Source organism: Dromaius novaehollandiae, chromosome 35, assembly GCF_036370855.1.
Source record: "Dromaius novaehollandiae isolate bDroNov1 chromosome 35, bDroNov1.hap1, whole genome shotgun sequence".
Classification (NCBI taxonomy): domain Eukaryota; kingdom Metazoa; phylum Chordata; class Aves; order Casuariiformes; family Dromaiidae; genus Dromaius; species Dromaius novaehollandiae.
This window is the reverse complement of record NC_088134.1, coordinates 216,860-236,431: the sequence shown is the minus strand read 5'-3', so window position 1 is coordinate 236,431 and position 19,572 is coordinate 216,860. Positions and strand designations below refer to the sequence as shown.

At 65.6% G+C, this 19,572-nt stretch overlaps 2 protein-coding genes across 4 annotated transcripts; both read left to right on the top strand.

Annotated features, from left to right (window-relative positions):
- Positions 1-976: 976 nt before the first annotated feature.
- On the top strand, positions 977-7,744 carry LOC112996844 (solute carrier family 22 member 6-A-like). Its single transcript, XM_064503163.1, has 10 exons — positions 977-1,509; positions 1,863-1,966; positions 2,061-2,215; positions 2,291-2,459; positions 4,212-4,335; positions 4,598-4,713; positions 5,132-5,346; positions 5,645-5,753; positions 5,823-6,026; positions 7,338-7,744. Exons 1-10 carry the CDS (start codon positions 1,144-1,146, stop codon positions 7,429-7,431), a joined length of 1,656 nt encoding a protein of 551 aa, XP_064359233.1. The 5' UTR covers positions 977-1,143; the 3' UTR covers positions 7,432-7,744.
- Positions 7,745-9,490: 1,746 nt separating this feature from the next.
- On the top strand, positions 9,491-19,570 carry LOC135325270 (solute carrier family 22 member 6-like). 3 transcript variants are annotated; one of them, XM_064503162.1, is made up of 11 exons: positions 9,491-9,595; positions 12,278-12,669; positions 12,777-12,880; positions 13,808-13,962; positions 14,886-14,980; positions 15,103-15,226; positions 16,291-16,406; positions 16,538-16,752; positions 17,878-17,986; positions 18,969-19,171; positions 19,345-19,570. In XM_064503162.1, the coding sequence occupies exons 2-11, from the start codon at positions 12,349-12,351 to the stop codon at positions 19,427-19,429; spliced, it is 1,527 nt and encodes a 508-aa protein (XP_064359232.1). In that variant the 5' UTR covers positions 9,491-9,595; positions 12,278-12,348; the 3' UTR covers positions 19,430-19,570. The 3 variants fall into 3 exon arrangements, with proteins under 3 accessions (XP_064359232.1, XP_064359230.1, XP_064359231.1); XM_064503160.1 differs by having other exon boundaries at positions 18,965-19,171; XM_064503161.1 differs by having other exon boundaries at positions 14,812-14,980; positions 18,965-19,171.
- The last annotated feature ends 2 nt before the right edge of the window (positions 19,571-19,572 follow it).

The window sequence follows — 19,572 nt, the reverse complement described above, 5'->3', positions numbered from 1 at the left end:
GGGTTACCCCGATAATGGGGCACCCCATAACCACCCATGTCCGGGGTCACCTCGATGACGTGACACCCCATAACCCCGTGTCTGGGGTTCCTCCAATCAGGTGGCACCCCATAACCCTTCCGAGGTGAACCCCAGCAATGTGACACCCCATAGCCCCTCTCCGGCGTCACCCCAACAACGCGACGCCCCATAACTCTGTGTGGGGCCAACCCCGACAACGCGACGCCCCACAACTCCACCCAGGGCCACCCCACGTCCCCACGGCCACCAAGCCTCCAGCCCTGGGCGGCCCCCAGCCCCATCCCCGCCTCTCCCATCCTCCCGGCCCGGCGCTGCCCCTTCCCCGACTTCTCCCCGGGGGCCACCGTGGCCCTTGTCCCCGTGGCCACCGCGGCCCTTGGCCACCGCCCGCCGCCCCGTGCCGGCCTCGGCCTCGTCAAAAATTAATCGCCGCTGACCCCCGGCCGGGGCTGGACGCCGCCGTCAGCAGCTTTTCCCGGACGCTGAAATTTAACCCCATGGGGCCAGGAGGCAGCGGGTGGAGGAAGGAGCCCTTCCTCCTCCTCCTCCTCGCCGGAGCCTTCCTCCTCCTTTGCCTCCCCTAACCCTGCGGCGGGACGGCGCAGATTAACCCAGCCGATGCCGCCCTCGACGGAGAAAAAGCGCCGAATCCCGACTATTTATCGCTGCAAAAAAGCACAATTTTCTCTTTTTTTGCCACTTTTTTTATGTTTTTGCCTGATTTGGGGGGCTTTTCGCTCCCACGGTGCCGGGGAGGACGCCGGGGCTCAGCCGCGCCGAGGGGGTTCGGCCGGGAGATGCTCGGCCGCACGGGGCCGTTGGGCTGCCGCGTCTTTTTTTTTTCTTCCTTATTTTGGCCTCAATCCAGCTGGAAAAAAAAAAGGGGAAAAAAAAGGAGAAGTCAAACATTAACCCGGCGGGGCTGTTTGCAGGGTTATAAAGCCGGCGGGGTGACGCAGCCCGCGCGTAGCCGGCGCGGCGCGTTCCCGGGGCCGAAGCGCTCCCGTTCGGGGTCTCGCGGGCGGCGGGAGCGGGTGGGACGTGCATGAAAACGGCCGAAAGCGGCAAAACCCGGGGCCCCGCAGCCCGGCGCCGGGGCCACCGGCGTGCCGGGGCGACGCCATGGCTTTCGCCGACCTCCTGGCCCACGTCGGGGGCATGGGGCGCTTCCAGGTGACCTACGTGGCCCTCTTGGCCTTGCCCGTCTTCATGATGGCCAGCCACAACCTTCTGCAGAACTTCACGGCGGCCACCGGCGAGCACCGCTGCCGGGTGCGCTGGGAAGCCAACGGCACCGGCCTCGGCCCCGGGGACCTCCTGCGGGTCTCCGTCCCCCGCGGCGAGCGCTGCCGGCGCTACGTCGTGGCCCAGTGGTGGCTCCTGGAGGCCAACGGCACGGCCGCCAACGGCACCGAGCCCGAGACGGAGCCCTGCCGCGACGGCTGGACCTACGACCGCAGCGAGTTCCCCAGCACCATCGTCACCGAGGTATGGCGGCCCCGGCGGGCGTCCTCTGCCCCGCGTTGGGCCTCTTCCAACTGGGGCGTCTTCCGTTGGCTGGAGGCCCTCAACGCTGCCAACTCTTGGGCCGAGCCAAGGGGGTGAGGGAGTCAACGGCCCTCAACGGCAGGTCCAAAAGGGCCCTGATGACCCCTCGGAGGCGTCTTCCAACCATGGCGAGGTGGGGAAGGGCGGCTGAGGGGTTAGCGGCACCTTCTTGGTGCCCACGCCGTTGACCGTTGGGTTGGCTCAACCCCACCGACCGCTCTCGGCCCCGGGGAAGGGACGGCGGGACGCAGCCCCCCCCGACGCCGTCTCCATCCCGCCTTCCTCCTCGGCAGTGGGATCTGGTGTGCGGCGCGCGGGGGCTCCGGCAGCTGGCCCAGTCGCTCTTCATGGCCGGCGTCTTGGTGGGCGGCATCGTCTTCGGGGCCCTCTCGGACAGGTGAGTCCACCACGGAGGGACACGAGGAGGGTCATCCCGTCTGCCCGGGCGTTTCCACCTCCGTTTTCTCCCTCCCCTTTTCTTCCCCGCCCAGATTTGGCCGCCGGTCGCTGTTGACCTGGTGCTACCTGCAGATGGGCGCCATGGGGACGTGCACCTCCTTCGCGCCCACCTTCCCCGTCTACTGCCTCTTCCGCTTCCTCACCGGCGCGGCCCTCTGCGGCATCGTCCTCAACACCGTCTCGCTCTGTACGTGGCTCCCCAGCCCCACGTTGGCCCCCGGGGCCCCCCAGCCCGGCCCCAAACCACGCGTGTCTTCCCCAGCCCTGGAGTGGATGCCCACGGGAGCCCGGGCCATCGTGGGGACCATGATGGGCTACTGCTACAGCCTGGGGCAGTTCCTGCTGGCCGGGGTGGCCTACGCCATCCGCGACTGGCGCTGGCTGCAGCTCGCCGTCTCCCTGCCCTTCTTCGTCTTCTTCCTCTACTCCTGGTGAGGGGGTGGGGGGTGGGGGGCGTGGACAGATGTTGGGGGGGAGGGATGGTGGGAGCGTGGATGGATGGACATTGGGGTGCAGGGTTGGGTGGTGGGGTGCATGGATGGATGGATACTGGGGTGCAGGGTTGGATGGATATTGGGGTGCAGGGTTGGGTGGTGGGGTGCATGGATGGATGGCGGGGTGGATGGATATTGGGGTGCAAGGTTGGATGGATATTGGGGTGCAGGATTGGGTGGTGGGGTGCATGGATGGATGGAGGGGTGGATGGATATTGGGGTGCAAGGTTGGATGGATATTGGGGTGCAGGATTGGGTGGTGGGGTGCATGGATGGATGGCGGGGTGGATGGATGGATATTGGGGTGCAGGGATGGATATTGGGGTGGATGGTTGGATGGATATTGGGGTGCAGGGTTGGGTGGTGGGGTGCATGGATGGATGGTGGGGTGCATGGTGGGGTGCATGGATGGATATTGGGGTGCATGGGTGGATGGATATTGGGGTGCAGGGTTGGGTGGTGGGGTGCATGGATGGATGGTGGGGTGGATGGATGGATATTGGGGTGCAGGATTGGGTGGATATTGGGGTGCAGGGTTGGGTGGTGGGGTGGATGGATGGATATTGGGGTGCAAGGTTGGATGGATATTGGGGTGCAGGGTTGGATGGTGTGGTGGACGGTTGGATGGATATTGGGGTGTAGGGTTGGATGGTGGGACACATGGTTGGATGGATATTGGGGTGCAGGATTGGGTGGTGGGGTGCATGGATGGATATTGAGGTGCATGGTGGGGTGCATGGATGGATATTGGGGTGGATGGATGGATATTGGGGTGCAGGGTTGGGTGGTGGGGTGCATGGATGGATGGAGGGGTGGATGGATGGATATTGGGGTGCAGGGATGGATATTGGGGTGCAAGGTTGGATGGATATTGGGGTGCAGGATTGGGTGGTGGGGTGGATGGTTGGATGGTGGGGTGGATGGATGGATATTGGGGTGCAGGGATGGATATTGGGGTGCAGGGTTGGATGGATATTGGGGTGCAGGATTGGGTGGTGGGGTGCATGGATGGATATTGGGGTGGATGGATGGATATTGGGGTGCAGGGATGGATATTGGGGTGCAAGGTTGGATGGATATTGGGGTGCAGGGTTGGGTGGTGGGGTGGATGGTTGGATGGATATTGGGGTGCAGGATTGGGTGGTGGGACACATGGTTGGATGGATATTGGGGTGCAGGATTGGGTGGTGGGGTGCATGGATGGATATTGGGGTGGATGGATGGATATTGGGGTGCAGGGTTGGGTGGTGGGGTGCATGGGTGGATGGAGGGGTGGATGGATGGATGGTGGGGTGCAAGGTTGGATGGATATTGGGGTGCAGGGTTGGATGGCGGGGTGGATGGTTGGATGGACATTGGGGTGCAGGAATGGAGGGATGCATGGATGAGCGGGTGGAGGAGAAGCTGGCTGGATGACTGGACGGAAGGGTAGATGAACGCACGGATGGAGGGATGGAGGGGGCGCAAGGATGGGTGCAGAGCTGGATGGACGGATAGAGGAGCAGATGGATGGAGAGATGGACAACGGGGGTGGCCGCCAGACACCCTCTCTCAGTGAAGACCCTCCCCACACCCGGCTTCCACGACGCACCCATGACGGGGGGAGCCCACCCCACACCCGCCCCGCTCGCGGGTGCCCGCGCCGCCCCGGCATTGGGGGCCCACCCCGCGTCCCCGCCCCCCGCGCAGGTGGCTGACGGAGTCGGCTCGTTGGCTGCTCATGGCCGGGAAGCCCAAGCGGGCCCTGAAGGAGCTGAAGAAAGTGGCCAGGATGAACAGGAAGAAAGAGGAGGCGGACAAGCTCGACATTGAAGTAAAGGGGGGGTGGGGGGGGCCACACGTGGAGACCTCCTGCAGTGGGGGGGGTCCCCTACGCCCCCCTTCCGGCCCCTCACCCACGTCCATCCCAATAAATCCATCCATCCATCCCTTTACGCCACCATCCGAGTCCGTCCGTCCTTCTTCCCCGCCGCCGTCATCCTCCCAGCCTGGCGCCGATGCCCCTCGGGTGCCGCCGAGGGTCCCGGTGCCACCGTCCCCCCCCCCCCCCAAGGAAGCCCCCTTCTCCCCCCCAGGCCCTGAAGTCCTACATGGAGAAGGAGATGACCTCCATGAAGAGCAGCCACACGGTGCTGGACCTGGTGCGGACGCCCACGGTGCGCCGCATCTCCTGCTGCCTCTGCTTCGTGTGGTGAGCCCCGTCCCGGAGCGGGGCGGCCGGGGAGGACGCGGGCGGGGGGGGGGTGAGGCCCGGCCATCCGTGGGGCCACCTGCCACCTCCTCCGTCCGTCCGTCCGTCCCCGAATGCAACCGTCCGCCCGCACGGCCATCCGCCCTCCCTCCGTCCGTTCTTCCAGCCGCGCAGACCTCCGTCTGTCCAACCGTCTCCGTGCCCAACCCGCCACCCAACCCCCTTCCCATTGGCCCGTCTTCATTGGGTCCATTCTGGAAGGGGAAACTGAGTCACAGGGCAAGACTCGGGCGTCAGCAGCGTCCTGGTCCCCCCAAGGTCCCCAGGAAGGGACACGCGCAGGGGCTGGGTCCCACGGGCCGGGGGCGGGTGACCCCCAGGTCCCTGGATCATGAGACTCGTCCCCGCGCGGCCCCAGGTTCTTCACCAGCTTTGCCTACTACGGGCTGGCCATGGACCTGCAGAACTTCGCCTTCAACATCTACGTGATCCAACTGGTCTTCGGGGCCGTGGACATCCCGGCCAAGATGGTCTCCATCCTCACCATCACCTTCGTGGGGCGACGCTTCACCCAGGCGCTCGCCCTCATCCTGGCCGGGCTGGCCATCTTGGCCAACATCTTCGTGCCGCAAGGTGAGGGCTGGTCCCCCCCCCGCTCCACCACCCGCATCGGGGGTGTCACCAGCACCGGCCACCCCCCCGGGACCCACCTCACCATCTCGGATCATCTCGGAGGGCCCAAAACGCGCCCAACCTCTTAACGCAGTGCGTGGTCTTGGTGGCGCGTGGACTGTCCTGGGGAAAAATGACTTGTTTTAACCTTTTTTGGGGTGATTCACCGAAAAATCCCGGGGTTGGGGGGGGTGAGGGGGTCCTTCTCCACCCACCGCCCCCGTCGCCGGCCCCAGCTTCGGTGTCCTCGTCCCCGCAGAGCTGCGAACGCTGCGGACCGCCCTGGCCGTCTTCGGCAAGGGTTGCCTGGCCGCCTCCTTCAACTGCGTCTACCTCTACACCAGCGAGCTCTACCCCACCGTCATTCGGTAGGGAGGGGCGTGGGGCGGGGGGACAGCGGCCCGGGGGGTCCCTGACGGCCTCCCGGTGCCCCACAGGCAGACGGGCATGGGGCTGGGCAACACGCTGGCGCGGGTCGGCAGCATCACGGCCCCGCTGGTGAAGATGGCCGGCGAGCTCTTCCCCACGCTGCCCTTCATCATCTACGGGGCGGCGCCGGTGGCGGCGGGGCTGGCGGCCACCTTCCTGCCCGAGACCCGCAACGCGCCGCTGCCCGAGACCGTGGAGGAGGTGGAGAGCAGGTGGGGACGGGCGCGGGGCAGGGAGGGAGGCGGGGAGGGAGGCAGGGAGGGAGGGATGGCTGTGGAGGCGGAGGGATGAGTGCTCGTCTTTGGGGATGAACGTGGGGATGGAGGGATGATTGACTACGGAGATGGACGGATGAGTGCTCGTGTTTGGGGATGAACGTGTGGATGGAGCGATGGAGGGATGATTGAGTACGTAGATGGATGGATGAGTGCTCGTGTTTGGGAATGAACATGGGGATGGAGGGATGATTGACTGGAGATGGATGAGTGCTTGTGTTTGGGGATGAACGTGTGGATGGAGGGATGACTATGGAGCTGGATGGATGAGTGCTTGTGTTTGGGGATGAATGTGTGGATGGAGGGATGATTGAGTATGGAGATGGATGAGTGCTTGTGTTTGGGAATGAACGTGTGGATGGAGGGATGGAGGGATGATTGAGTACATGGATGGATGAGTGCTCGTCTTTGGGGATGAACGTGTGGATGGAGGGATGGAGGGATGATTGACTATGGCGATGGACAGATGAGTGCTCGTGTTTGGGAATGAACGTGGGGATGGAGGGATGACTGACTGGAGATGGATGAGTGCTTGTGTTTGGGGGTGAACGTGTGGATGGAGCGATGGAGGGATTATTGACTATGGCGATGGATGGATGAGTGCTCGTGTTTGGGAATGAACATGGGGATGGAGGGATGATTGACTGGAGATGGATGAGTGCTCGTCTTTGGGGATGAACGTGGGGATGGAGGGATGACTATGGAGCTGGATGGATGAGTGCTTGTGTTTGGGGGTGAACGTGTGGATGGAGCGATGGAGGGATGATTGACTATGGCGATGGATGAGTGCTCGTCTTTGGGAATGAACGTGGGGATGGAGGGATGATTGAGTATGGAGAAGGATGGATGAGTGCTTGTCTTTCGGAATGAACGTGTGGATGGAGGGATGGAGGGATGATTGAGTACGTAGATGGATGGATGAGTGCTTGTCTTTGGGCATGAATGTGTGGATGGAGGGATGATTGACTACGGAGATGGATGAGTGCTTTTGTTTAGGGATGAACGTGGGGATGGAGGGATGATTGAGTATGGAGATGGATGGATGAGTGCTCGTCTTTGGGGATGAACGTGTGGATGGAGGGATGGAGGGATGGACTGGTCCAGGGATGGATGGTGGGATGGACGGTGGGATGGACGGTGGGATGGACGGTGGGCTGGGCAGCTGGCCGAACGCCTGGGTAGCCAGGGGTGATGACGTCAGGGTGAAAAGCCCCCGCCGCCCCCGCCCCACTCTGTCCCCCCCCCCAGGGCCCGTCCCCGGCCGGACGAAGCCCAGCAGCTCCAGGTCCTGCTCCACGCCCAGCCCGGCCCCGCGCCCCAGGGGAGCCCGAAGCCCCGCTAGGGCCAACCCCCGCCCGGAGAGAGCCCAAAACCCCCCAAATCCACCCCCAAATCCTCCTGACGGCGCCCAGCGGGATGAGGAGGAAGGAGCGGGGCCGGGGGACGACCAGCGCCCGGGAGAGAGCGACGGGACGGCAGCGTCGACCCGGGAGACGCCGCTGCCCCTCACGCCGGCGAAGGGACCCAGGCGTCCGGGCCCCCGTTCTCCCTCCCTCGCACGCATCATTGCCCAAAAACACCGCTTTTCCCCCCGTTTTCAGCTTCGCGGGATGGTTTACACCGAGGCAGCAATAAAGCAAAATTCTGGTGTTAAACACGGGCAAAACGGGTCTCGAGGAGGGGGGGAAACGCGGATATTTGTTGTTCGGAGCGAGCCGGGCTGTTTTCCCGCGGCCGCGGGGGTCCCGTCCCGCCCCGAAGGCAAACACGGCCGCCGGGTCCGGTTACGGCCGGGGAGGGCGGGGGGCCCCGTCCCGCCGCCCCCCGTCCCGGCGGGAAGCCCCCGGCCTGGGCTCCGCGCGCCGCCGGGTTTGTTGTCCGAGGGGCCCAGGCGTCCCCCCGCCTCCGGCCCCGCCGCCGGCGCCGGCCGACAACAAAGCGCCGGGAGGCGGAGGAGGTCGCGCGGAGGAATGCGAGGGCAGCGAGGGCCCAGGCGTGCTGGGGACCCAGGCGTCCGGGCGCCCAGCACCCACTGCCCCGCTGCGCCGGCCCCTCTGCTGCAGCCGCGGACACACCGAGGGCCCAGGCGTCCGGGCACCTTCTGCCCCATTGCACCGGCCACCGGCCTCCAACCACAGCCACACCGAGGGCCCAGGCGTCCGGGCGCCCTCTGCCCCATTGCACCGGCCACCGGCCTCCAACCACAGCCACACCGAGGGCCCAGGCGTCCGGGCACCTTCTGCCCCATTGCACCGGCCACCGGCCTCCAACCACAGCCACACCGAGGGCCCAGGCGTCCGGGCGCCCTCTGCCCCATTGCACCGGCCACCGTTCTCCAACCACAGCCACACCGAGGGCCCAGGCGTCCGGGCACCTTCTGCCCCATTGCACCGGCCACCGGCCTCCAACCACAGCCACACCGAGGGCCCAGGCGTCCGGGCGCCCTCTGCCCCATTGCACCGGCCACCGGCCTCCAACCACAGCCACACCGAGGGCCCAGGCGTCCGGGCACCTTCTGCCCCATTGCACCGGCCACCGGCCTCCAACCACAGCCACACCGAGGGCCCAGGCGTCCGGGCACCCACTGCCCCATTGCACCAGTTATGGTTCTTCAACCACAGCCACACCGAGGGCCCAGGCGTCCGGGCACCTTCTGCCCCATTGCACCAGTTATGGTTCTTCAACCACAGCCACACCGAGGGCCCAGGCGTCCGGGCACCTTCTGCCCCATTGCACCAGTTATGGTTCTCCAACCACAGCCACACCGAGGGCCCAGGCGTCCGGGCACCTTCTGCCCCATTGCACCAGTTATGGTTCTCCAACCACAGCCACACCGAGGGCCCAGGCGTCCGGGCACCTTCTGCCCCATTGCACCGGCCACCGGCCTCCAACCACAGCCACACCGAGGGCCCAGGCGTCCTGCGGGCCCAGGCGTCCGGGCGCCTTCCGCCCCACCGCAGCAGCCCCCCATCGCCGCGCGGGCCCCGGCGTCCCCCCGGCCCTTCCCTCCCCCCCCGCCGGTCGCCCCGTCACCGCGGGTCGCTGCCCCGGTTTCTGCCTCCGCCGGTGCCGCTCCGCTGCCTCCCGCCGCCGCCGCCCTCCGGCCCCGGGTCCAAGGGGCCCCCGGGGACCCGCTTCAGGGCCCCCAGACTTTGTCCCCTGCCGGGGTCGAACCACCCGTCGTCGAGGGGGGGAACAAGCCCCGGAGGGTCGCGGCGTCCCCCCTGCCCGGCCGGGAGGGGACGGGACCCCGGGAAGGTCCCCGGGAAGGCGCCGGAGCATCTTCCCCGGGGGCCGAGGGACGCCCGGAGCGGCATCGCCACCGCCCTGGGCGCCGACCCGCAGCGGATCCGCTCCCTGCTCCCCGCTCCCGGCCGTGACCCTCCGCCGAGTCAATCGTTAACCGGGGCCGGGGGGGGGGATTTAAGCAGCGGCGCCGGGTCGCCGGGGCCAACGGACGAGGCTGCTGCCGGCCCAGGGGCTCGCGAGCGGCGGAGGCTGTCGAGGTCGGTCGGTGGTGGGGTGGGGGGTGGACGGCGATACGGGTCGGTAGACTGATCGATAGGGATCAATACGTGGAGCGAGGGGGGTCTATAGGCCAACGGACTGATCGATAGCTAGATTAAAGGTCGATAGATTGATCAATGGAGCTATAGAGACAATAAATCACTCAATAGAGGGAGACGTAGATCATTAAATAGATGAACAACAGATTATAGTTCAATAAGTTGATCAATAGATAGACTGTGGTTCAATAAATTGATCAATAGATACATTATAGATCGATAGAGTTATGAAGACCCATAGATTGATCAAGAGACATATTGAAGCTCGATAGATCAACCAATGGAGCTATAGAGACAACAAATCACTCCATAGAGGGAGACGTAGATCATTAAATAGATCAATGACAGACTATATAGTTCAATAAATTGATCCATAGACAGACTATGGTTCAATAAGTCGATCAATAGATAGACTATAGTCCAATAAATCGATCAATAGATACATTGTAGATCGATAGGGCTGTAAAGACCCATAGATTGATCAAGAGACAGATTAAAGGTCGATAGATTGATCAATGGAGCTATAGAGACCAACTTATCGCTTAATAGAGAAAGATCTAGATCATTAAATAGATGAACAACAGACTATAGTCCAATAAATCGATCAATAGATACAGTCCAATGAACTGATCAGTAGCTACGTTATAGATCGATAGGGATGTAAGGACCCCTAGATTGATCCAGAGACAGGTTAAAGGTCGATAGATTGATCAATGGAGCTATAGAGACCGATGGATCGATCAATAGAGATATAGCTTGGTAGATCGATCAATAGGTAGATGATAGTTCAATAAAGCGACCAATGGAGAGCTACGGAGACTAACAGCCAGATCCATGGAGAGATTATAGACCGATGGATCGATCACTAGAGCGAAAGGCCAATAGCCTGATTGATGGGTAGGTCGTAGATCAAGGGAGATCTCTAGACCAGGAGACCAGCAGCGAGCTCGATCGATTGATCCAATCATAGCCCAATCGATCGATTGCTAGGACAGGAGGGAGAGGGACCGACCGCGGCGGGCGGAGGAGGCAGGAGAGGTGTCGACGGGTGGGAACCTGGAACCGGGGAGCGATAGCGAGGTCGGAGCTGCAGAGGGGACCGAGGTGGCCAGACCGGGACTGGGAGAGCAGGAGATGGACCGGGGTGGATGGACGGACGGCAGGCGCCCTGCGGGCCTCGGCCGTCACTTGGCCCGTCCTTCGGTCCATCCCTCGTCCTTTGGTCCATCCCTCGTCCTTCAGCCCATCCCTCGTCCTTCAGCCCATCCCTCATCCTTCTGTCCATCCCTCGTCCTTCTGTCCATCCCTCGTCCCTTCCCTTGGCCCATCCTTCTGTCCATCCCTTCCCTCAGCCTGTCCTTCAGTCTGTCCTTCAATCATCCCTCATCCTTGAGTCCATCCCTCATCCTTGAGTCCATCCCTCATCCTTCACTCCACCCCTTGTCCCCTCCCTCCGCCGTTCCTTGCCCCGTCCTTCAGTCCACCCCCTGCCCTGTCTCTTGGTCCATCCCTTGTCCCTGCCCTCAGTCCATCCCTCCACCATTCCTTGGCCCATCCCTCAGCCTGTCCTTTGGCCCATCCCTCATCCTTCAGCCCATCCCTCATCCTTCAGCCCATCCCTCATCCCTGAGTCCATCCCTCATCCTTCAGTCCATCCCTCGTCCTTCGGTCCATCCCTCGTCCTTCTGTCCATCCCTTGTCCTTCAGCCCATCCCTCGTTCCTCCTCTTGGCCCGTCCTTCTGTCCATCCCTTCCCTCAGGCTGTCCTTCAATCCATCCCTCATCCTTGAATCCATCCCTCGGTCCATCCCTTGTCCTTCGGTCCATCCCTCGTCCTTTGGTCCATCCCTCGTCCCTTCCCTTGGCTGATCCCTTGTCCCGTCCTTCGGTCCATCCCTTGGTCCATCCCTCATCCTTCAATCCATCTGTCATCCTTGAGTCCATCCCTCGTCCTTCGGTCCATCCCTTGTCCTTGAGTCCATCCCTTGTCCTTGAGTCCATCCCTCGTCCTTGAGTCCATCCCTCGTCCTTCGGTCCATCCCTTGTCCTTGAGTCCATTCCTCATCCTTCGGTCCATCCCTTGTCCTTGAGTCCATCCCTCGTTCCTTCGATCCATCCCTTGGTCCATCACTCATCCTTCAGCCCATCCCTCATCCTTGAATCCATCCCTTGGTCCATCCCTCGTCCTTGACTCCATCCCTCGTCCTTGAATCCATCCCTTGGTCCATCCCTCATCCTTGAGTCCATCCCTTGGTCCATCCCTCGTCCTTGAGTCCATCCCTCGTCCTTGAATCCATCCCTTGGTCCATCCCTCGTCCTTGGGTCCATCCCTTGGTCCATCCCTCGTCCTTTGGTCCATCCCTTGGTCCATCCCTCGTCCTTGAGTCCATCCCTCATCCTTTGATCCATCCCTCGTCCTTGAGTCCATCCCTCATCCTTCGATCCATCCCTTGGTCCATCCCTTGTCCTTCGATCCATCCCTTGGTCCATCCCTCGTCCTTGGGTCCATCCCTTGGTCCATCCCTCATCCCTGAGTCCATCCCTCATCCCTCAGTCCCTCCCTCGTCCTTCGTCCAGCCGTTCCCGGTCCCACCGTGACCCGCTCCTCCTCCCGCCCCTCAGCCGCTCCTCGTCCCGTCCCGCCGCCGTCCCCTCCGCCGCCGTCCCCTCCGCCGCCGTCCCCTCCGCCGGCCATGTCCTTCGCGGAGCTGCTGGCCCGCCTGGGCGGCATGGGCCGCTTCCAGGTGACCTACGTGGCCGCCCTGGCCCTGCCGCTGCTCGTGCTGCCCAGCCACAACCTCCTGCAGAACTTCACCGCCGGCGTCCCCGAGCACCGCTGCCGGCCCCGGCCCGGCGCCAACGGCACCGTCCCGGCCGACGGCCGCTGCCGCCGCTACGCCGAGCCGCCCCGGCCTCTCCCGGGGGCCAACGGCACCGCCGAGGCCCCCACCGAGCCCTGCCGCGACGGTTGGGTCTACCAGGAGGGCGTCTTCGCCCACACCATCGTCACCGAGGTGAGCGCGGCCCCGGACGCCGGGGCCCCCCCCCCCCCCCCCCCGCCCTCCGCGGCGCGGCGGGCCCCGGCGTCCGGGGATGCTGAGCGCGGCCTCTGCGGCGGCAGTGGGACCTGGTGTGCGAGGCGAGGTCCCTGCGGCAAGTGGCGCAGGCCGGCTACATGGCCGGCGTCTTGCTGGGCTCCGGCGTCTTCGGGATCCTCTCCGACAAGTGGGGACCGGCGCGGCGCCGCGCTGGGGCGGACTGGGGCGGACTGGGGCGGACTGGGAGGGAGGGTGGCCGTGGTGGCCTCGTCCCCGCGGCCTCCACCAGCGTCCCCAGGGCCCTGCAGCCTCCGTACTGGTGCTCCCAGTGTACCCTGTGCCCCACATCCCCTGTCCCAGTATGCCCAGTACCTCCACAGCCCTCGTCCCAGTGCCCCCAGCTCCCTGTGGTCCCTATCCCAGTACCCCCAGCATCCTGTTCCAGTATCCCCAGTACCACCAGCTCCCCCTAGCCTCCGTCCCAGCACCCCCAGTACCCCAGTGCCCCGTCCCAGTGTCCCCAGTTGCCCAATGCCCCCCATCCCAGCATGCCCAGTGCCCCATAGCCCCCATCCCAGTAACCCCAGCACCCCAATGCCCCCATCCCAGTGTCCCCAGTACCCCAAGCTCCCCATAGCCCCCATCCCAGCACCCCCAGCACACCCAGCGCCCCATCCCAGCACCCCAGTGCCCCGTCCCAGTGGTCCCAGTGCGCCCAGTGCCCCGTCCCAGTGCGCCCAGCACCCCCAGCGCCCCATCCCAGTGCCCCCAGCACCCCATCCCAGCACCCCAGTGCCCCGTCCCAGTGCCCCCAGCACCCCCAGTGCCCCATCCCAGTGCCCCCAGCACCCCATCCCAGCACCCCAGTGCCCCATCCCAGTGCCCCCAGTGCCCCCAGTGCCCCATCCCAGTGCTCCCAGCACCCCCAGGGTGCCCAGCGCCCCGTCCCAGCACCCCAGCACCCTGTCCCAGTGCCCCCAGTGCCCCCAGCAACCCCTCCCAGTGCCACCAGCACCCCCAGCGCCCCATCCCAGTGCCCCCAGCACCCCGTCCCAGCACCCCAGCGCCCCATCCCAGTGCTCCCAGCGCTCCCAGTGGCGCGGCGCTCCCGCAGGTTCGGGCGCCGGGCGCTGCTCATCTGGTGCTACCTGCAGCTGGGGGTGACGGGGACCGGCGCCGCCCTGGCCCCCTCCTTCGGCCTCTACTGCCTCTGCCGCGGCCTCGCCGGCCTCGCCGTGGCCGGCGTCACCCTCAACTCCGCCTCCCTCTGTGAGCCCGCGGGCCCAGGCGTCCGGGCAGGGGCCCAGGCGTCCGGGCGGGGACCCCCAACACCACCAAACGCTGCCCCGGGGCGGGGGCCCAGGCGTCCGGGCTAGGACCCCGGGAGGGACCCAGGCGTCCGGGGAGGGACCCACAACCATTGACCCCCGGGAGGGACCCAGGCGTCCGGGGAGGGGCCCAGGCGTCCAGGGAGGGACCCACCACCCATTGACCCATGGGAAGGGCCCAGGTGTCCGGGGAGGGACCCAGGCGTCCGGGGATGGACCCACCACCCATTGACCCATGGGAAGGGCCCAGACGTCTGGGGAGGGACCCACCACCCATTGACCCATGGGAAGGACCCAGGCGTCCGGGGAAGGGCCCAGGCATCCGGGGCGGGACCCACCACCCATTGACCCCCGGGAGGGGCCCAGGTGTCCGGGGAAGGGCCCAGGCGTCCGGGGCGGGACCCACCACCGTGGACCCCTGGGAGGGGCCCAGGCGTCCGGGCAGGGACCCACCACCCATTGACCCATGGGAAGGGCCCAGGCGTCCGGGCAGGGACCCACCACCGTTGACCCCCGGGAGGGACCCAGGCATCCGGGGAAGGGCCCAGGCGTCCGGGCAGGGACCCACCACCCATTGACCCATGGGAGGGACCCAGGCATCCGGGGAAGGGCCCAGGCGTCCGGGGCGGGACCCACCACCCATTGACCCATGGGAAGGGCCCAGGCGTCCGGGCTCGGACCCTGGGAGGGACCCAGGCGTCCGGGGCGGGACCCACCACCGTGGACCCCCGGGAGGGGCCCAGGCGTCCGGGGCGGGGCCCAGGCGTGCGGGCGCTGACGCCGGCCCCAGGCATGGAGTGGATCCCGGCGGGGCTGCGGGCCGCCGTGGGCACCGCCAACGGCTACTGCTACACCCTGGGCCAGTTCGTGCTGGCGGCCGCCGCCTTCGGCCTCCCGCGCTGGCGCCGCCTCCAGCTCGCCGTCTCCCTCCCCTTCTACCTCTTCTTCCTCTACTCCTGGTACGCGGGGGCCCCGGCGTCCCCGGGGTGGGGCGGGGCGGGGGGGCGGGGGGGCTCCCGGACGCCTGGGCCCTGGCGGGCGGCGGCGGACGTGACCCCCCCCCCCCCCGGGGCGGGCGCAGGCTCTTCGTGGAGTCGGCCCGGTGGCAGGCGATTTCGGGGAGGCCCCACCTGGCCCTCGAGGGGCTCCGCAAAGTCGCCCGGGTCAACGGCAGGAAGGAGGAAGGCGACAAGCTCGACGTGGAGGTGAGCAAACGCCCCGGATCCCCCCCCCCGGATCCCCCTAGATCCCCACCGGATCCCTCCAGATCCCCTCCCAGATCCCCCCAGGATCCCCCCTATCCCTGCAGATCCCCCCAATCCCTCCTGGATCCCCCCCAGTTCCCTTGTATCCCCCTAGATCCCCACCAGATCCCTCCAGATCCCCTCCCAGATCCCCCCCTGGATCCCCCCGATCCCTGCAGATCCCCCCAATCCCTCCTGGATCCCCCCCAGTTCCCTTGTATCCCCCTAGATCCCCACCGGATCCCTCCAGATCCCCTCCCAGATCCCCCCTGGATCTCCCTGATCCCTGCAGATCCCCCCAATCCCTCCTGGATCCCCCCCAGTTCCCCTGTATCCTCCTAGATGCCCCCCCAGATCTCCCCGATCCCTGCAGATCCCCCTAGGTCCCCCCAAGATCCCTCCAGGTTCCCTGGATCCCCCTGATCCCTCCTGGATCCCCTCCCTCCAGTTCCCTTGTGCCTCCTTAGATCCCCCCCTGGATCTTCCCAGATCCTCCTGGATCCCTCCCAGGCCCAATGGGATCTTCCCAACCCCTCCAAGATCCCCCCAGATCCCCCCAGATCCCCCCGATCACCCTGATCCCCCCAGGTCACCCTGGATCCTCCCCAATCCCTCCAGATCCCCATCCAAATTCCCCCCAGATCCCTCCCAGGTCTCCCCGATCCCTCCAGATCCCCTCAATCCCTCTGGATCCCCCCAGATCCCCCACCTAGATCTTCCCAGCTCCCCTTTGGATCTTCCCAACCCCTCCAAGATCCCCCCAGATCCCCCCGATCACCCTGATCCCCCCAGGTCCCCCTGGATCCTCCCCGAATCCCCCCAGATCCCTCCCAGGTCTCCCCGATCCCTCCAGATCCCCCCAATCCCTCCGGATCCCCCCAGATCCCCCGCCCAGATCTTCCCAGCTCCCCTCCGGATCTCCCCAACCCCCCCACACCCCCATCTCCCCTGGACCCTTGCGAATCCCCCTTGCATCCCCCCGGATCCCCCTCCGGATCCCCCTGGATCCCCCCGGATCCCCGCAGACGCTGCGGTCGCTGGCGGGCCGGGAGCAGGCGCCGGCGGGGGCCGTCCGCAGCCTCGGCGCCCTGGCCCGGACCCCCGGCATGAGGAGGGTCTCCGGCGGCGTCGCCTGCATCTGGCAAGTCGCCCCGTTTTTGGGGCCGAACCCGCCCTTTTCGGGGCCTCCCATCCCCCCCGCCCGCCCGCGGCAGCTTTGGGCTGAAAAAGGGGCGTTTTGGGCTGCTCCTGGCGCCGCGGGGGGCGGAGCAGGTTCTCCACCAGCTTCGCCTACTACGGGCTGGCCATGGACCTGCAGCCCTTCGGGGTGGACGCGCGCCTGGCGCAGCTGCTCTTCGCCGCCGCCGACGTCCCGGCCAAGCTGGCCTCCGCCGTGGTCCTCAGCGTCGCGGGGCGGCGGGCGGCGCAGGCCGGGGCCCTGGGTCTCGCCGGGCTCTGCGTCCTCGCCAACGTCCTGGTGCCCCGAGGTGGGCGGCTGAGAGGGAGGGTGGGGGGATGGAGATGGAGGGATGGAGGTTGGAGAGATGGAGGTTGGAGAGATGGAGGTTGGAGGATGGAGGTTGGAGAGATGGAGGTTGGAGAGATGGAGGTTGGAGGGATGGAGAAGGTGGGATGGAGGTTGGAGGGATGGAGGTTGGAGAGATGGAGGTTGGAGGGATGGAGGGATGGAGGGATGGACGTTGGAGGGATGGAGGGATGGAGAGCGGGCGGCGCAGGCCGGGGCCCTGGGTCTCGCCGGGCTCTGCGTCCTCGCCAACGTCCTGGTGCCCCGAGGTGGGCGGCCGAGAGGGAGGTTGGAGAGATGGAGGTTGGAGGTTGGAGGGATGGAGGGATGGAGGTTGGAGGTTGGGGGGATGGAGGGATGGAGGTTGGAGGTTGGGGGGATGGAGATGGTGGGATGGAGGTTGGAGGTTGGGGGGATGGAGGGTGGAGGGATGGAGGTTGGAGGTTGGAGAGATGGAGGTTGGAGAGATGGAGGTTGGAGGGATGGAGGTTGGAGGATGGAGGGTGGAGGGATGGAGGGATGGAGGGATGGAGGGATGGAGGGATGGAGAGCGGGCGGCGCAGGCCGGGGCCCTGGGTCTCGCCGGGCTCTGCGTCCTCGCCAATGTCCTGGTGCCCCGAGGTGGGCGGCCGAGAGGGAGGGTGGGGGGATGGAGATGGAGGGATGGAGGTTGGGGGGATGGAGAAGGTGGGATGGAGGTTGGAGGATGGAGGTTGGAGGGATGGAGGTTGGAGGGATGGAGGGATGGAGGGATGGAGGGATGGAGGGATGGAGGTTGGAGGGATGGAGGGATGGAGGTTGGAGGTTGGAGGTTGGAGAGATGGAGGTTGGAGGTTGGAGGGATGGAGGTTGGAGGGATGGAGGTTGGAGGTTGGAGGTTGGAGAGATGGAGGTTGGAGGTTGGAGGAATGGAGGTTGGAGGGATGGAGGTTGGAGGGATGGAGAGATGGAGGTTGGAGGGAAGGAGGTTGGAGGGATGAAGGGATGGAGGGACAGACGGATGGAGGAATAGAGGGGTGGATGGATGGAGGGATGGAGGAATAGAGGGGTGGATGGATGAGGCCCGAGGACCCCTCGGTGCCCCCAGAGCTGCAGACGCTGCGCCTGGTCTTCGCCATCATCGGGAAGGGCTCCCTGGCCGCCTCCTTCAACTGCGCCTACATCTTCTCCGCGGAGCTCTTCCCCACCGTCATCAGGTGGGCGGCACCCGCCCCCCCTCCACCCCCCCGTCCGTCCGTCCGCCCTCCCGTTCATCCGTTCACTGCTCACCCAACACGTCCCTTCCTTCATCCACCCACCAACTCGCTCGTCCATCCGACCACTCACCTCTTCCTCCATCCCTCAACCCACCCACCCACCCACCAACCCATCCATCCATCCATCCCTCAACCCATCCACCCACCCACCAACCCATCCATCCATCCCTCAACCCATCCATCCATCCATCCCTCAACCCATCCATCCATCCCTCAACCCACCCGTCCAACCACTTCTCCATCTATCCAACCAACTCATCCATCCATCAACCCATCCATCCAGCTACCAACCCACCCATCCACCCGCTTCTCCATCCATCCAACCACCAACCCTTCCATCCAACCACTTCTCCATCCACCCAACTACCAATTCATCCATCCGCTTCTCCATCGATCTGCTAACCCATCCAACCAACCCATCCATCCATCCCTCCACTTCTCCATCCATCAACCCATCCATCCACCCATCCACTTCTCCATCCATCAGCCCATCCATCCACCAGCTTCTCCAACCACCAGCCCATCCATCCATCCATCCATCTCCTTCTCCATCCAACCACCAGCTCATCCATCCATCCACTCATCCATCCAACCACCAGCCCATCCATCCATCCACTTCTCCATCTGTCCATCAACCCATCCATCCATCCATCCATCAACCCATCCCTCCAACCACTTCTCCATCCCTCCATCCACTTCTCCATCCATCCAACCACCAACCCATCCCTCCATCCACTTCTCCATCCATCCAACCACTTCTCCATCCATCCAACCACCAACCCATCCCTCCATCCGCCTCTCCATCCATCCAACCACCAACCCATCCATCCACCCAACCACTTCTCCATCCCTCCATCCGCTCCCCCACCCCCCCGCCGCCCCCCCATCGCCCCCGGCCGCCGACCCTCCGCCCCGCAGGCAGACGGGGATGGGCCTGGGGGGCACCATGGCCCGCGTGGGCAGCATGGGGGCCCCGCTGGTGGGGCTGGCGGCCGACATCTCCCCGGCGCTGCCCCTCGTCACCTACGGGGCGGCCGCCCTCGCCGCCGCCGCCGCCGCCGCCCGCCTGCTGCCCGAGACCCGCCGCGCGCCGCTGCCCGAGACCGTGGCCGACGTCGAGAGGCGGTGAGGGGCCGCGCGGGGCGGGGGGGGACGGGACAACGGCGGCTTTAGGGCGAGATTTGGGGTGGTTTTCTCTTTTTTCCAAGGGGAAAGACGCTTTCGGGGCGGAAAGCGGGCGATTTGCCGCTTTTCCGGCGGCTCATTTTCCCGTTTCTCTCCTCCCGCCTCGGCGCCAGGGCGGGACGCCTCAAGGACGAGCAGCCGCAGGTCACCGTCCCCCTGGCTCCCGCCGAGGCCGACCGGGGCGAGGACGGCGTCTGAGCGGGCCCAAGGGGACGCCTGGGCCCCTCCCGGGCGCCGGGACCCCCGGGGAGACGCCCGGCCCCCGGGGTGTCTCCGTGGGGCGCGACGTGGCCGCCCCGCGGACGCTATTTATTGTATCCCAATAAAGCCTCACCGTGACG

Coding starts and splice junctions, on each gene's coding strand:
- LOC112996844 (XM_064503163.1), top strand. CDS start 1,144: ATGGCTTTCGCCGACCTCCTGGCCCACGTCGGGGGCATGGGGCGCTTC. Junction 2,460..4,211: donor GTCTTCTTCCTCTACTCCTG/GTGAGGGGGTGG, acceptor CCCCCCGCGCAG/GTGGCTGACGGAGTCGGCTC. Junction 4,336..4,597: donor CGGACAAGCTCGACATTGAA/GTAAAGGGGGGG, acceptor TCTCCCCCCCAG/GCCCTGAAGTCCTACATGGA.
- LOC135325270 (XM_064503160.1), top strand. CDS start 12,349: ATGTCCTTCGCGGAGCTGCTGGCCCGCCTGGGCGGCATGGGCCGCTTC. Junction 16,753..17,877: donor CAACGTCCTGGTGCCCCGAG/GTGGGCGGCTGA, acceptor CGGTGCCCCCAG/AGCTGCAGACGCTGCGCCTG. Junction 19,172..19,344: donor GTGGCCGACGTCGAGAGGCG/GTGAGGGGCCGC, acceptor CCTCGGCGCCAG/GGCGGGACGCCTCAAGGACG.